Source organism: Neofelis nebulosa, chromosome 17, assembly GCF_028018385.1.
Source record: "Neofelis nebulosa isolate mNeoNeb1 chromosome 17, mNeoNeb1.pri, whole genome shotgun sequence".
Lineage (NCBI taxonomy): Eukaryota > Metazoa > Chordata > Mammalia > Carnivora > Felidae > Neofelis > Neofelis nebulosa.
Genome location: NC_080798.1, coordinates 146,384 through 162,578, shown reverse-complemented (window position 1 = coordinate 162,578; position 16,195 = coordinate 146,384). Strand labels below are relative to the sequence as shown.

Below are 16,195 nucleotides of genomic sequence, written 5' to 3'. Positions count from 1 at the left end.
AACGAACTCTACGGATTAATTCCGTATTTCCTTTTAACAGCTCTACGATGGGTAACGTCATTGTACCATTTATGTACGAAGATGAAGGACCCTGACAACAAAACCTAAAACAAACCCTCACACTAGAGCAACAAAGAGGAAAGCTCTCGTTCTCCAGCAGTCGTGGGCGTGTACTGAGACTGCCCTTCCTTTTGTTTTCACGTGTGGCAGAAACTCAGGTTGGTCCCCAGGAGACAGGACCAAGGAATCAATATCCTGATGTGCCAGCCACACCTAGACGACCCAAAGATCAGGCAAGTCTGGGAAAGTACATTTTGCGCGGTCCAGTTTAGCAAGGAAAACAGATGGTTTAGCAAAGTGTCAGAAAACAATTCAGACTCCAGAAAAATTTAGCCTAGGGGCTTGCAAACCTGATGTTAACCCCTTTACAAAACACGGAGAGGTCAATCCAGGGCACAGGCCTCCAGAGGTAGAGCCAGGCTCTGTGCCAAAGCACCCGTCCCCTCCTATCTCGCCCCTCTCATCAGGCCCTGTCCTTTTATTTGTTTATTTATTTATTTATTCATTAAAAAACTTTTTTTAATGTTTATTTATTTTTGAGAGGGATATATATATTTTGAGAATATATATGTTTATATATTTTGAGAGGGAGAGAATGAGCACGGGAGGGCAGAAAGGGAGATTCAGAATCTGAAGCCGACTCCAGGGTCTGAGCTGTCAGCAAGGAGCCGGACGAGGGACCAAACTCACAAACCCCAGTATCATGACTTGAGCCTAAGTCGGCTGCTCAACCAACTGAGCCACCCAGGGGCCCCTATCAGGCTTTGTCTTTTTTTTTTTTTCTTCACGCTTTGTCTTTAAAGCCCGGTGCCGGGGTCGCCTCCTGGGACCTCAGCAATTTCCGCTTCTGCGCGTCCCGCGTTAAGTCTAGTCCGCCGCGTGGGCGAGTGTCTAGAGCCCAGGACCCCGAGTGAAGGACGCCGAGCCGGACGATCGCACGCTTCACTCCCTGGGATCCACGGAAGTTGGGGAGCGCCTGCGGGACTCCATTTCCCAGCGCGCCGCGCGGGGATGCCTAGACGTTGCCGCAGATATCAAGCAGGGCTCCGCCCACGCGGGACGGGAACTGCGCTTCCCAGAAGCCGCCGCGCGTGCGTCCGCAGCGTGCACTGGGCCTATGAGGACTTTCGGGGGCTGGACTTCCGGCGTCCCGGACTGTCACTTTGCTACCGGGCGTTGGGCCACACCGGTATTGGTGAACTGGAGCGCCGCGAGCCCCCAGGCCGGTTTCTTAGAAGGTTTGGAGACCCGAGGCGAGGGCTGGGAGGAAGACGCGAGCGGTGGGCCGCCTCGCGCACGCCCTGATTGCGGGCGACGGTCGCGCCCCGAGCCTAGGCTTCTCCGTGAGGAGCCTGGGCCGCTCCGCGGGGCTGTGGGGCGGCGCCCCGAGTCACGTGCTGTCCGACCCCGGGGCTGCGGGGGAGGCGGCGTCCTGAGGGACCCTGCCTTAGACGGCCCGGGAGGTTGAAACCAGGAGCCGGCGAGTCCGTGTTGTCCGTCCGTCTCTTTCTGCGAGTCCCCAAGTACAGGTTCTGATGGCGACCGCGGCGCTGACACACCGGGCCCAGGTGAGTAGAGGAAGCGTAAGGCTCCCATCCGCCCGGATCCCTCCTCGAGGGACCCGATCCTCGACGCAGGGAGAGACTTTACCTGCACGTTTTGTCTCCCCTCTCGGTTCGTCCTAGGCCCCGGCGTTCAGGCCAGTGGAGCGTGCACGTGTGAGATCCCCACTTCTGGCAGCCAAGGGAGTGAGGTGTAGAAGGAAGTTCCAAGCAGAGGGTCCCGCACGTGCAAAAGCTGGGAGGGGAGACTGAGCCTAGGTGCTTCCGGAGCTGAGCTTCCTGACGTGAGCACGGGAGAGAAATGGCAGGCTTGAGTTGCATCGGGGGCCATGGGATGATTCTAACAGAGCCTGGATATGCTTTAAGTTAGAGATTTTAAAGTAACCCACCGTTTGCTTGGCGGAGAAATGACGCAGAGGGGGTGGCTGTGCGCAGGGAGCAGGCAGCACGACAGTCCAGGTGGACAAAGACGGCACCCGCTGCACACGGGGCCAGTGGAGATGGGAAAGTGGCTGGATTCTGGAACGATCTGATGTCTCAGGTGCGGCGTGTGAGCGAGTGCCCCGAGTGGAGCACAGTCCCAAGTGTTTAAGCCTGAGCACCCAGAAGAATGGAGTTGCTGTAGACAGAAACAGGAATTTGAAGGGAAAACAGGTTTCAGAGTAAAATCAGGGAGTCTGTGATGTCCCAGAGTGGAGGTATCATGTGGACCTGGAATTGTAGGTGTCCAAGGACAGAGTCCTGGTATTCGGAACCAAGGCAGGGCCTGGGAATCAGACTTAGGAGGAGGGAATATCGTAGATTCAGCCAGGGGTGGGTAGTGCTCCAGGGAGATGCAAAGAGGCTGGTGGCCCCTGGGGCTCTCAGGGGAGGTCTGGCAAGTGGCTGAAGGGAGGGTTTTGGCCAAGGAAATGGGGGGCGAGGAGCACATGGCTATAGAGGGAGAGGAGAACTGGCTTCCTGTGTGGCGACCAGACTCTTGGGGTCAGTCCTATAGTGACTGGAGGGGATTAGCCGGTCCTTCAGGCTGAAGGAGCAGCCTTGGAATGTCAGGCAGGTTCAGCAGAGGCGGGCATCCTTACGGGGATGGGCATGTCTTGTGGGTCCACAGCTAGGACTTGTACAATTGCTAATTACAAGAACAGGTAAGGGCGTGGCACATCTGGAGAGGGTCAACTTGTGCAAAGACTGGAGCACGAGTGGACACCTGGGCCCGCCTTTGGAGTGGCAGCCATCTGAAGGCCATGGGCTTGCTCTGGCTGCCTTGTATAGAGTGACTAGTAGGGAGTCTGAGAAGACCTGTATGCCCTAGACAGGTAGGGTGGAGGGGAGGGGAGGGAAGTTTCATGTGCAGAGTTGCAGAGCCCTGGGGTGGGGCAGGGGGGGGAAGGTAAGCATCTGAGGGACACTAGTTGGGGTAGCCATTCAGACAGGGAGGCGGGTCCTGGGTCCCACAGCCAGAGCTTAGATTGTGTCTACCTTCCCCTGCCCACTCTTGTAGGGCCTGATGGCCTTTGAGGATGTGGCCGTGTACTTCTCCCAGGAGGAGTGGGAGCTCCTGGACGCAGCCCAGAGGGCCTTGTACTGCCACGTGATGTTAGAGAACTTCGCGCTTGTGTCCTCGCTGGGTAAGGCCCTGGGTTTTCCGTGGGAAGCTCAGTCGTTGCCAGCACTAACCCCTTCTCTCCTGTTGGCCTGTGAGCAGCCTCACACCAATTGGCTGAGTGTCCCTGTGCCACTGTGGCGCCTGTGTCTAGGCTCGGCCCCTTTCATCTGGTGCTGCCAACACGGTTCTCCTCACAGGGACCATTGAACTTTTCCTGTGAGTCCTGCCCTGCAGTGAGGCATCAGATGACACCATCTATGTCCCACAAAGCCCCTCACTCCTGCCATCTCTTGGGCAGTAGGTTGTCCTGAGCTGGGCCTGGCCCCTCACTTGCTTGTGTTTTCTCACAGGACTCTCTGCCTCACGACCCCGGGTGGTCCTGCAGCTGGAGCGTGGCGAGGAGCCCTGGGTTCTCAGTGGGACAGTTGTGACACCAGCCAGGAATGCTCAGAGAAAGCCCAGCCCTGGTGAGTGGGGGCTCAGAGGGTGTGAGCTTGGGGCTAACCAATGGCCAGGCTTCTGTCCCCCGTTGCCCTGCTTTCCTGGACACTTTCATCTCCTGCTTCCGGCCTGACTCCCTCCTGTTTTCCTACCATCAGCCTCTCCTGGCGTCTCTGGCCTTGGCTTGCCATTCAAGGGGTAGCTCCCAGGGTACCCCTTTCCAGGCACTGGGGCACAGCCTCTATCTACCAGGTCTCTCCTGCTCCTGCCCTCATAGAGTTCACCATGCTAGGGAAGAGGCTTGGGGAAGTAGGGTTTGTGAGTAAAGCCTGTAGGATTCGGTAGCCTCCAGCAAAGGCCTACCCACTAGGCCCGTCCTGATCACCCCCTCTTGGCCAGGATGACCCAGGATATACCATTTCTATGCCTTCAGGTCCCTGTCATCTGGCATATGACAAGGTTGTTCCTGAAGCAGCTTTGCCAGTGACCTTCCAGAATGGCACCCTTCCAGCAACTACCTTCACAGGCACCTGCGAACGTGGGAAAAGCTCAGTGGGTTGGCAGGGCACCTCCCTCTCTCGGGAGAAAAAGTCCACAGGCGTGTCGGTAATCTATTGGGAAAGGCTCCTGCTGGGTCCTGGCAGCGGGGAAGCCAATGTCAGTCTGCGGTTAACCTCTCCACTGAGGACTCCTGAGGATAGCCCGCCTAGGGAGAAAGCCCTCATGAACCGCCCCATGCCAGACAAGCAGCCGAGGTCATGTGGGGGCCAGAAGCCATTTGGGCAGGATGGCCCTGGAAGAGGCTGCCCCAAAATTCCAGAATTTGAGACTGGTCTCACCTCTGGGGAAAGAGAAAAGGGTGGAACTAGCCTCAAGCCTCATGGACTCCCTGCTAGCCAAGAACCCCCTACCTGGGATCAGCTGGGCAAGGCCCTCCACACAGGCCCCAGCTTCCTCTCCGGGGAGAAGCCCTTCGAATGCAGAGCGTGCACCAAAGTGTTTCTGAAGAGCTCTGACCTGCTCAAGCACCTGCGCACCCACACTGGAGAGCGGCCATACGAATGCTCTCAATGTGGCAAGGCCTTCAGCCAGACATCACACCTGACGCAGCACCAGCGCATCCACAGTGGTGAGACACCCTATGCGTGTCCGGCCTGTGGCAAGGCCTTCAGGCATAGCTCCTCGCTGGTGCGGCACCAGCGCATACATACCGCTGAGAAGTCCTTCCGCTGCAGCGAGTGCGGCAAGGCCTTCAGCCACGGCTCCAACCTCAGCCAGCACCGCAAGATCCACGCAGGCGGGCGGCCCTACGCATGTGCTCAGTGTGGCCGCCGTTTCTGCCGCAACTCGCACCTGATCCAGCACGAGCGCACGCACACGGGTGAGAAGCCTTACACCTGTGCCCTCTGTGGTGCCGCCTTCAGCCAGGGTTCCTCCCTCTTCAAGCACCAGCGCGTGCACACGGGTGAGAAGCCCTTCGCCTGCACACAGTGTGGCCGCGCCTTCAGCCACAGCTCTAACCTCACGCAGCACCAGCTGCTGCACACTGGGGAGCGGCCCTTCCGCTGCGGGGACTGTGGCAAGGCTTTCGCCAAGGGCGCAGTGTTGCTCAGCCACCGACGCATCCACACGGGTGAGAAGCCCTTTGTGTGCGCACACTGTGGCCGTGCCTTCCGCGAGCGCCCGGCCCTCTTCCACCACCAGAGGATCCACACGGGAGAGAAGCCCGTGCGGCGACCTCGGCGTGGGGCAGGCCTGTGCCCCCAGGCCAGGCCTTCTTCAGGGGCACCATCAGAGGGCACGCTGGGCAGAGTAGCTGGGCCCACTCCCACCTCAGGCCCACCGGCAGTTTCGAACCCTGCTGATGCCTGAGCTCACGGCTCCAGCCTCCCCCAGGCTGTGGGAAAATGCCCTTGTTCCCTGCACATTCTGGAGAAGCCCTGTGCGTGCCCTGTGGTGCCGTCTGCACATGGTGATGATATTTGCCATTTCAGCACCAGCTCACTGCAACTCTAAGAGATCTGACTACAGAAAGATCAGGGGGATGGACGTGGAGGCTGGGACTTTGGTGGGCAGAGACTGGGCAATCAGAGTGCCGCTTCATGCCTGTTATGACTGTGAGCACTCAGGTGAGGAGGGGAATGCTGGAATGTTGGGGAGGCAGTCCTAGAAATTTCTGACGCCCGCACACATACTGGCCAACAGGCTGACCCTCAGGATATTCTCTCAAGACCTCAGTTCATCAGAGGCTTCTGGGAGCAGGCCCAGTGGATAGTAAGTCAGGTTGGGGTCTGGTGTTGGCCTTGGGCTCTGAGCCTCAGTTTCCACCTCTGGGGAAAAGAAAGGAAGAGAGAGGGAGAGAGATTCAGGGTACAGAGGGTATTTGCAGCACCTTGACAAGCAGGATCTCGATAAGGGCCAACATGTGCCAACTGCCAGCCCTGTGAGATGGCTACTATGGCTGGTATCCCCACTTCTCAGATGAGGAAACTGAGGCAGAGAGTGGGAGTGTGCCGCTGCACAGAGCAGAGCCCAGGACTTAAATCCAGGTCACAGGCCCAGCTCATCTCTCTGCCCCCATGCTCTGGCACTCGTGCTCTAGGCTGCCAGTGTGAAGGCTGGGCGATGCCAGGCCTGGCTTCCTGCACATGGCAGTCCCACAGGACGTGGAGGAAGTAGAGGCGGAGGTCCCTGGGGTGGGAGGAGGGAGACAAACATCAGTGTGTTCATTCAGGTTTCACCCAAGCCTCAGCCCTGGCCATGCCCTGTTGTTACCAAAGTCACCATTACAGGGGTGTTTATATCCCCACTGCCCTGGTGAGAGGCGACCACGATAACGGGTTGGAGGAGACCAGATGGGACTACTTGTTTCTGCAGGGTCAGTGGGCAAGTGCCCACCTGTGCTCTTCCCTCAGTTGGAAAGAGGATTTGCTGTTACCTAAGGCCATGTGTGTGTGATGCCCTCCCATCATGGGACACCTCCAGGTGGCTGGGACATGTGGTGGACTGGGGCCCAGGTTTCTCCCTGTGGCCCTCAGCAGAGCAGGCCCTGTCTTGACCTCAGGCCTCACCCCTAGGGATGTTAGTGGTCTCTTTTCTTGCGAACAAAAAAGAAAAGACCAAAAATTATAAGTTGGAGTGGATGTACATTGTGTGAATCCCTGCACAGCACTGTGGAAATCCACAACCTCAGTCTCTCCTCCCAGCCTCCAGGTCATGGTTCAGACAGCTTTAACAACACAGTCTAGAGAGGCTTCCTGATAAAAATTTCTTTGTCAAACATGTGAGGTGTAACAGTCTGATGCCTGTTTCATCCTAGGACATTGTAGTCATGCCTTCTGTGTGTTGTCATTGAGCTGTAGGGTTGGCTTTGTTCCACATCTTTGAGAGGCCAAAGGCTACATATGTAGCCTGTCTGAGATCCACTGAGGGGCTGGAATACCTGTGCCCCTTGGCAGCCAGAATGGGTGTGCACCAGCCAGGAGGGTAGATAGCATGGGGCTGCCCCAAGCAGGAATTCTATCTGATATGAGTCTTTGTGAGTCTGGTTGGGGAATCTGAGGCAGGGTTCACCAGTGGTGGCCAGAAAGATTGACTCCAGCCTGGTGGGTCTCTCGTCCCTCCACCTCCACGATTGGCAGCCATCTGCCATGTACAATGAACACAGACCTTTCACCCTCCCATTCTCGCACCCTGCCATCAGGGCCAGACCTGTCATTTGCTTTTGGAATCTCACTTCTTGCAAGGAGAGGAGTCCTGCTGGACCCACTCCCAAAGATCCTTGGGTCCAGGTCCTCTGTGCCAGGCCTTGTGGTATCCTACAGGCCCCTGAACCACTGTCCACCCCTCCTGGACTCCTTCTTTCTCCTCTGCTTTGGTACACACTTTTGCGTCACCCCCATCTTACTTTCCCCCAGAGTGGCTTCCATGAGCGTCCCTAGGTCACAGCCTCGGTTTGCCCAGATGTGCAATGCAGACAATCCCCACTCTGATAGCTCTTCTCAGGAACCCATGGTATTCAGGAGCAAGGGCATCTGTCAAACATCTAGTGGGTACTCAGCAAGTCATATCCAACCTTTTCTGCATCTTGGACTGAAGCTCCTGGAGTTCTGACCCCTTGAGCTGGGCCTGATGCCCTATCCCATTTCCTCACCAGTCTCCTCCCCACTTAACCATTCTTTTCACCTGTGCGTTTGGCCCCTGCTATCCCTCACTTCCTCCACCGTCCTCAAAACCACCCCTCCTAGTACTGAGGTCTGGTCAGTGCCCTCCACCCAGGTCCTTTAGGAGCAGCAACCATGATTACCTGCTTTCCCCCTTGTCTTGGCCTTTACATTTATCTCCCCCAAACATCTGTGATCATGTTGGACCTTGGCCTGTCAGGCTAATCCTTCTGCTCTTTATCCCGAACAGGCTGAGTGTAAAAATGTCCTTGAGCTCTCTGGGTCAAGATGATGAATTGAACACATACATTTCACTTGGTTCAGAAACCCACTGAAGGTACAGAGATGAGAGTGTTTAAAAACATAAACCCACAAGTATAAGGATGGTGGAAGAGGTCAACAGCAATGGCATTCTGAAACTAGAAGTGGATGTGGGATCTATCTCTGATTTAGAGAAAGCTAAATACTGATTTGGTACTGGGGGAAATGGACAGAGGTCCCCTAAGGCCTATACTGCAGAACTCCAGAAGGCTTGAAAACCAGCAGCCCCCTGGGAGAGGAGTCCTAAAACAGGACTAGAAAGAGAGCTACTGAAGCTGTTAGAACACCAGTTCTTCCCCGTAGAGTGGTTGGTGGAAGAGTCGTTTCTGGGGAATCCACACAGAGAAACGATCTAAGTCCCCACAAAACAGCCCAGTCTGATAACATTACTTAGAAGAGTTGACAAGTCCCAGCCATGCACATGGTCAGAGCTTCCAATTGGTGTGTAAGACCAATGCTGTTTATTGAGTGCTTGTAGCCAGGGATTACTAGGTATCACAAGAAATCAAAACACGCATATGCAAATTAGGATTGAATAAGTCACTGTTCAACTACTTGATTCCTGGAGGCAAAATACCCCTTTCCACAGTGATTTTAACAAACTAACTTTGTCTACTGAGATTTAAACTAAAGATCATTCTTACTAGCTTTGGTACCCAAAGTAAAAAGTTAGCGTCCCATAACTGGATAGAAACCATCCCTCACTTTGCAGTACTGGCATCTGAAGACACGTCTGAGACTCTGAGGGTATATAAATCATGGGACAGCTTCTTGATGTGTAAATGAGTGTTCCCTGTTCCTTGTTCCCGCATGTCCCCAGCAGAGGTCGAATGGAGGACCCCATCAGGGGACTCACTGGAGTCATGCTCCAGAGGTGGCAGAGGTCGACAGATCAGGCTGTCTTAATGGGTCGGAGTGGGCTTCCTTCAGGGACCGCCGGGAGGCGAGTCTCTGCCAAACCATACTACCCAGGCCATCACTTCCGGCCTCCCAGGAGGACAGGGTGACGCTCTGGCCGTTGCCTTGGAAACGGATGGAGGCGGGCTGGTGTCCTCTAGCGGTTACCAAGAGGATTGCTCCGCGACAGGAGCTAAGCCACAAGAGGGGGCTGGGGAGGGGCGGAGGTGGGGTGCTAGCTCTGAATGGCCATAAGGTCACACTCCTCCCCCCACCTCACTTGCCAATAGGAGCCGGGTCCGCTGTGCACATGCGCAGGATCCTAACGTACCCTCCATCACGGCTGTTGGTGAGTCTAGGGCTCGGATGCAAAGGAAGAGTGGTAGCTAGTGACGGGAGGGAGCCCCCAAACACTGCGATTCTTCAGATTCCTCTAAGAGGAACAGCTCTCAGTTCTGAGAGGCCTTTGGAAATGAGCATTCGCTGGCGGAGGCCGCGCCCGTCTTTGCTTGCTGGGTCTCACGGGAAACGTAGTCCGAAGGCGGGGGGGGGGGGGGGGGGGTAGTACTTGCCGAGCAGGCATGTGATTGGCCAGGGCGGAGTCGCCATGGCAACGCGCGGCGGGGCGGGAGTGGCGGGGGCTCTTACCGGAAGTGGCCTCCCGGCCAGGACACAACGGCTGAGGTGAGCGCGGGCCTGGCCGGATTGGGCGCGGCTTTTTCCACCCCCTGGGGACCCGGCCGCTAGATGCTGTCTGCACTCCAGAGTGCCCGCCTACCTCCCGACCTGCCCGTCGCGCCCCACCTCCGAGCCTAGGCCTAGGCCTTTCCGCCCACAACAGGTTCCCCGTCCTTGGGCAGAACGTCTTCTCTCCTATCCTTTTTGGAAGATAGATTCCGGGGGGTCAGGCCTTGGTGTAGCTGGTCTGACAGGCCGCCCAGGTGGGCGTGTTTCATTTAGAACCTCTTGAGGGCCGGGACACGGTGTCCGCTCACGACTCCACGCAACTGCAACTGGTGGTTTGGTTTGGTTTTGCTTTTCACGTGCTTAGTGCAGGCGGCGTGAGTCATTCACATTTCTCTGTGGTTAGGGAGCACGGTGTCTCAGAGTCCACCCCCCGCCTCGATCCATGGCGCAGACGTGCCTCAAGGCCACTTAAGTCAACATGTCCTGATGTCCTGGAGATCGTGGGGACATACATTCCACCATAACCTAGCATGGCTCTTCCCACCTTCATTTCTCCTGCTCACCAGGGGTTAAGGCCCTACCAGGACCCTGCCTGGCTGCTTGTCCCTTGGCCTCCTGCCTGACTGACCACTCCCCTTCCTCCTGTGCTGGTCACTTTCCCTGGCTCCTGAGTCAGACCCTGGAAGCCTGTGATGATGATTCATTTATCTACCTCTTAACCATCATCTCCTGCAGTTTCCTGGAAATGCCATTGGACAACTTGCCTCCAAGCATTCATCCACAAGGCTTTCTTCTGCATTCAGTTCCTTTCAGCAGCCAGCTCCCGTGACCCTTCCCTCCATGAAGTTTTCCTAGCCTCATGCTTCCCTGTGGCAAGAGTCCTCTCTGAACCAGCCCCCTGGGCTGGGCCTGTCTGCCTTACCCTAGCCATGGCCTCTTGGCCCCCACCCTGACCCCTCCTTTCCTGCAGGTCTCTTTTGTTGGCTACAAGAAGACACCCAGTACAACAATGCCATCCCCACTGGGCCCCCCACGCCTGCCCTCTGTGGACCCTGTGGCCACTCTGGAGGAGCCCGAGGCAGCACGCCTGCGTTTCCGGGGATTCTGCTACCAGGAGGTGGCAGGTCCCCGTGAGGCCCTGGCGCGGCTGCGAGAACTGTGCCGCCAGTGGCTGCGGCCGGAGGCATGCTCCAAGGAGCAGATGCTGGAGCTGCTGGTGCTGGAGCAGTTCCTGGGCACGCTGCCCCCTGAGATCCAGGCCTGGGTGCGGGGCCAGCGGCCAGGCAGCCCTGAGGAGGCTGTAGCCCTGGTCGAGGGCCTACAGCATAACCCTGGGCAGCTGCTGGGCTGGGTGAGTGTGGCCAGCATTGACTTCTTGGAGGGACAGAGCAAGACTAGAGCCTCTGTGACTTGCCTCTCCCCCTCAGATCACAGCCCATGTCCTGAAGCAAGTGGTGCTCCCAGCGGCACAGAAGATAGAGGAGTCCTTGGGGAGACCCCAGCCTTCAGGGACAGTGGAACTTCTCAGGGCAACCTCTGGGGAGGAGCCACAGGACACCCAGATGGAGGGGTCTCCCCAGCTCAGCTGCAGTGTGAAGGAGGAGCCTGATGCTGATGGGCAGGAGATGGGTGAGAGTGGGAGCCACATTAGGTCCAGGGGATTCCTGGACGATATGTGGACATCGCTAGCTAGGGTAGGGGATTCTAGGAGGGGTTGTGCTGGGGCTGGGGGTTTCCTAGGGGGAATGTGAATGTCCTCGATGGGACTCAGGAGGGACTGCAGACTTCAGAGATGGGTCCCCAGGAGGCAGGAGGAAAGGACTGGCTGGCACTGACACACAGAGTAGCCTCCTGCCTGCTGGCAGAAGAAGGCCAAAGCTGCAGCACCAACACCAGCTCACCTGCCCTGGCCCACCTGATCCTCGCCTGCCTCATTTCCTAGCACCTTCCAGCCCCCCACATCCATCCCAGTCCCGCGAGGGGTACCCAGGACACCGGGAACCAGCCGCCACCTCCTTCCACCCACCCAGGATTCAGGTGAGCAGCCCCAGGTGGGAGGTACAGGCCCCCAGTGGGAGGAGCATGTCCTTGGTGGACACTCTATTCTGTCAGTTTTTCGGGCTTCTTGGCCAGCAGCTTTTGTGCTCTTTGCTGCCCAGAAGTGGAGTTGCTGTCAGGGTCCCTCCTGTGGGTCCTGGGAGACAGGGACAGGCTGGTGGTCTCTAAAATTGGAAAGGATTTGAACCTCGGGCCATGGAATCTGGTTTAGAGTGACTGAAATTCGTAGGGGTTGGCTTCCTCACTTACAGGGAAATGGTGATTTTGACGTTTCCAGCAGTCTTAAGCTGGCCCCTGGAGATTTGAACCCTCATATGCAGGTGGTGAGGGGTCAAGATGACGAACCCTGGCAGGAAAGCCTGAGCTTCACACAGCAGTCTGGCCTCCCCTGCACACCTGAGATCAGAATGGAGATACCTAGGAAATAACCTGCAGCCACCTCTTTCCTGGGGCTTTTCTAAAAGGCCAAGCAGCCCTGGGCTGTGGCCAGCTGGGCACAGAAACTCCACTGAGGCCCCTGCTACCTGGAACGCTTGGTTCCTGAGTGTGGACAGCAGGGGTCCTGTCCTCTCCTAGCAACTTTGCTCCTAAGCCATTCCATTGGGGACCGTCCCCAAGGGAAGAGCTAGTTGAGATGTGCTTCAAGGCTAAAAAGTCCCTCCAGGCCCTCCACAGCCTGATGGTACAGTGGGAAACAACTGGGTGGGAAGGCCACTCCCTCCAAAGCCTCTTGACTTCCGGTAGCATTCCAGCAGTGGCTGCCACCTTCTTGTCCCTGGAGCTGCAGTGGCTTGTCTGTCAGGCTTGTTTCCCACCCCAGCAAAGCCCCAGATGATGGGATTTGGGGAGGCAAGGAGAGCAGACCTGGGAACAGAGAGTGCATCACCTGGTAAAGCCCACAAGGGTCCAGCTTCAACTACCAGAGTTCACCCTCTGGCAACAGGCAGGAGCCAGCCCACCACCTGTCCCACATACGTCATCTGAGCCTGAGATGCTTGGCTGCACCTCCTAATGTGAGTCCTCCTGCCCTCGACCTCTCCACAGCCAGGTCGACACATCTAGGAATGCTGACAGCCCTCAGCAGCTCCCCCAGGGAGGATCTCTGTTACTTTTGTAACCAGAGGCTTGGTGAGAGGTGGCTGGGTCCTCTTGGGTCCCCAGGCCTTTTGGTCTCAGTGCATCACACACTGTTCAAGGCAAGAGGGTGAGGCCAGCCACATCTGTCCCCACCTAGGCTTCCCCCAAAACCCATCCAGGGGTCCTCAGCTTCAAGGTGTCTGACTAGAATATGGCGTGGGGCTTCTGAGGGGGACAAGTGCTAGCAGCATCCCCACCCCACCCCCCAGTGAGCTGATGGACAACTCCTCTCTGCCTTATTTCCCAACCTTCATACACCTTTCTCAGCTTCTTCCTTAAGAAGCAAAAGAGCCTTAGGTAACCTGGCCGCTTCCCCAGGTAACTAGTAAGGTTATGGCCAGGGAACATGGGTAGGGTAGGGCACTGCAGAGCAGGGAAGAGGATGGGGGGTGGACAGGCACCAAGGGTGATGGGCTGCATCCTGGCAGGAGGAGTGGGGGCTACTGGACCGGTCACAGAAGGAACTGTACTGGGACGCGATGCTGGAGAAGTATGGCACGGTGGTCTCCCTGGGTGAGGACCAGCCACAGCCCCTCCTTTGGTGCCTGTGTACCACCTTGGCTATAGAGCTCCCTGCCCGACCCTTTCCTGTGCACGCTTCCCAGCTTTTACTCATGTTTGCCCTCCTTACCTAGGGGCACCCTGTCATTTGCCAGGATCCCCATCCCTGCCCCTAATGTATGAGAACCCCTCACCAGCCCCCATGCCAGGACTGCTACCTGACTGTCCCTCACCCCAGCAGGGTTACCGGCCCCCTTGCCAGAGGCACGGGTTGAGTCGGAGCCAGGGGTACTGCGCTCGGGGACAGAGGGTCAAAGAAGCCTCCACCCGGGTGAGTGCTTCTCCATGCGATCTGAACCGCCTGTTGCCTGGTGGAGTGGGAGCTTGTCTGCCCCCACACACCTGGTGGGAGGGGATGGGATTGTCAAGGACGCTGGGCTACCTGGGACTGCCAACTCTCCTTCCCCAGGAGATGAGAGTGAGAGTCACTGTGAGGGTCCACCCCGCTGCCCAGAGGCCCAGCCACCCCAGGGCCCCAGGCCTGTCACCTGGGAGGGCCCATCTGGGGCCTCCGTCTCCACCAGGGCTACACCGGGAGCAGGGCTGGAGGCCGGTGCCCCGCGGAGGAAGCCTTACACCTGTGAGCTGTGCGGCCGAGGCTTTGATTGGAAATCAGTGTTTGTCATCCACCACCGGACGCATGCGGATGGGCAGGCCACGCGGGCCCCGGTGCTGGCTGTTGGGGGTGCTCAGAAGCTGCCACCAGGTTCCCGGGAGCCGGGCACACCACGCCATCTTCGGCGTGCACTCCCAGGCCCCCGGAGCTATGGGTGTGAGGAATGTGGGCGCAGCTTCAGCTGGAAGTCTCAATTGGTCATCCACCGCAAGAGCCACGCAGGCCAGCGGCGCCACTTCTGTGGCGACTGTGGCCACAGCTTCGACTGGAAGTCCCAGCTGGTCATCCACAGGAAGAGCCACCGGCCGGAGGCCCCATGAGTGGCTCCAGAAGGCAGCCTCGTCTTGGGAGCCTTGCAGCCTCCAGATCCTGGACACAGTTCCTGGCAATCTGGTTCCAGCCTTCCTTGGGCTGCTTGGTCTCTGTGTGAGACATGTGGAGGCAACAGAGGACATTGGTGAATCAGAGTTCCCAGGAGAGTCCCCTGACCCCAGTTCAGTCTCCCCAAAACAGCCACCTGGGTGTAAGTAAAAGAAGCCACTGCTCCCTCAATAGCCTAGCGAGGCCTGGGCTTCAATAAACTGCCTAAGCTGAGTGACTTCCAAGCTCCGAGGTCCCCAGCTGTGACCTGATGCAGATGGACAGGTTAAGGACTCTCCTTACCCCTGGGACCTTGTTGGCCCCAGGTGGCTGCTCAAAAACTGCCCTTTCTACCCCTTCTGAAGCTGCTGGGCCTGATGTCTTGGCGTAGACGGTCCAGAAAGCTCAGGAAAGCATGCCTTGCTTTGTTTGCAGACAGATGGAAAACTCATGGCCCTCTACATTTTAGATTTGTAACAAATTGCATTTTTATAATGGGAAGTTTCTACATAAGAATCCTGATCTCTGCTTTCTTGCTGGCCATAATATCAGCAATGGCACTTCTCCTGCCTGGCAGCTGGAGCCACAGAGCAGGCCGTACCCACCAGAAGGGCCAGCAGTCCTGGTATCCTGCCCCACCTTGTTCCTTAGCCACCCACATCACTCCCTGGCCTTCTTGTCCTTGTCCTTTGAGCCCTTGAGTCCCAGCTTGAGTGGACACTAAGGGGACCTCCTTTGCAAGTATGGATGGACAAGGAGGGTGGTCTCTGAGAAAAGGGTCCACAGATGTCCCATAGGCCATGTGATTTAAAAGTAGTTGGTGTTCACTTAGAAAAATTTGAAATCTAAAAGAAGGCAAAGATTATGAAAATGACCCCTCATTCCACTGTCTGATAGCAGTGCTTATTCCAGGTGTTTGCAGGAGTGTTTTTGTTAATGTTTATTTATATTGAGAGAGAGCAAGTGAGCAGGGGAGGAGCAGAGAGAGGGAGAGAGCAGATCCCAAGCAGGCTCTGCACTGTCCACACAGAGCCTGATTTGGGGCTCGAACTCAGGAACTGTGAAATCATGACCTGAGCCAAAATCAAGAGTCTGATGCTCAAGTGACTGAGTCACCTGGGCACTCCAAGGGTGTTTGATAAAGCTTCTTGTGGAGATACTGTGTATGCCATGCTTTTCTCACTCATTTCCCTGTTATTAAAAACATGTTTTTTAATGCGTGGGTGAAAATTCCCCGTCTGTCCAGCACTATCATTTCTACCAAGCCCAGATATTTCATTTTCTGCCTCATGGTGTCCAATATTGTGATGCACACTCCTGAGCATACTCTTTGGATGCAACTCTGGTTATTTTCTTTTGTTTGTTTGTTTGTTGTTGTTGTTTTCTCTTTGTTTTGTTTTGTTTTTTAAGCATGCCCAATGTGGAGCTTGAACTAATGACCCTGAGATTAAGAGTTATGCACTCTAGCAACTGAGACAGCCAGGCGCCCCAATTCTGGTTATTTCCTTAGAGTAAATCTCTCAAAGTGGGATTGTTGAGTTTTAGGAAACATGGGATTTTTGTTTCATTTTGTTTTTCCCTTGAAACAACACTGGATTCCTTGCCCCAATTCCAAGTCCTCTCCTCCCCCCACAACACCAAGAAGTTCTCCAACAAAAAATATTTTTTAACTCAAAATCAATAAGAAAATGACTAAAAACCTATTATAAATGTGGATAAAAGCTGT

The 16,195-nt window shown here is 56.2% G+C and overlaps 2 protein-coding genes across 11 annotated transcripts; both read left to right on the top strand.

The window, feature by feature from the left end:
- Positions 1 to 547: 547 nt before the first annotated feature.
- Positions 548 to 6,951, top strand: ZNF324 (zinc finger protein 324). 4 transcript variants are annotated; one of them, XM_058706934.1, is made up of 5 exons: positions 550 to 1,628; positions 1,746 to 1,906; positions 3,124 to 3,250; positions 3,579 to 3,695; positions 4,103 to 6,951. In XM_058706934.1, exons 3-5 carry the CDS (start codon positions 3,130 to 3,132, stop codon positions 5,539 to 5,541), a joined length of 1,677 nt encoding a protein of 558 aa, XP_058562917.1. In that variant the 5' UTR covers positions 550 to 1,628; positions 1,746 to 1,906; positions 3,124 to 3,129; the 3' UTR covers positions 5,542 to 6,951. The 4 variants fall into 4 exon arrangements, with proteins under 4 accessions (XP_058562919.1, XP_058562917.1, XP_058562916.1 ...); XM_058706933.1 differs by having other exon boundaries at positions 1,746 to 2,163; XM_058706936.1 differs by lacking the exon at positions 1,746 to 1,906 and having other exon boundaries at positions 548 to 1,628; positions 3,579 to 3,743; positions 4,142 to 6,951.
- ZNF446 (zinc finger protein 446) lies at positions 5,688 to 15,685 on the top strand. Of its 7 annotated transcripts, none has more exons than XM_058706922.1 (8): positions 5,688 to 5,798; positions 8,977 to 9,399; positions 10,708 to 11,088; positions 11,165 to 11,366; positions 11,680 to 11,774; positions 13,361 to 13,445; positions 13,672 to 13,764; positions 14,018 to 15,685. In XM_058706922.1, the coding sequence occupies exons 1-8, from the start codon at positions 5,772 to 5,774 to the stop codon at positions 14,638 to 14,640; spliced, it is 1,929 nt and encodes a 642-aa protein (XP_058562905.1). In that variant the 5' UTR covers positions 5,688 to 5,771; the 3' UTR covers positions 14,641 to 15,685. The 7 variants fall into 7 exon arrangements, with proteins under 7 accessions (XP_058562905.1, XP_058562907.1, XP_058562906.1 ...); XM_058706924.1 differs by having other exon boundaries at positions 13,675 to 13,764; positions 13,903 to 14,565; XM_058706923.1 differs by having other exon boundaries at positions 13,903 to 14,565.
- The last annotated feature ends 510 nt before the right edge of the window (positions 15,686 to 16,195 follow it).

Coding starts and splice junctions, on each gene's coding strand:
- ZNF446 (XM_058706920.1), top strand. CDS start 5,772: ATGCCTGTTATGACTGTGAGCACTCAG. Junction 9,400..10,707: donor ACCCTCCATCACGGCTGTTG/GTGAGTCTAGGG, acceptor CCTTTCCTGCAG/GTCTCTTTTGTTGGCTACAA. Junction 13,446..13,671: donor TGGCACGGTGGTCTCCCTGG/GTGAGGACCAGC, acceptor CCCTCACCCCAG/CAGGGTTACCGGCCCCCTTG.
- ZNF324 (XM_058706936.1), top strand. CDS start 1,596: ATGGCGACCGCGGCGCTGACACACCGGGCCCAG. Junction 1,629..3,123: donor CGCTGACACACCGGGCCCAG/GTGAGTAGAGGA, acceptor CCACTCTTGTAG/GGCCTGATGGCCTTTGAGGA. Junction 3,251..3,578: donor CGCGCTTGTGTCCTCGCTGG/GTAAGGCCCTGG, acceptor GTTTTCTCACAG/GACTCTCTGCCTCACGACCC.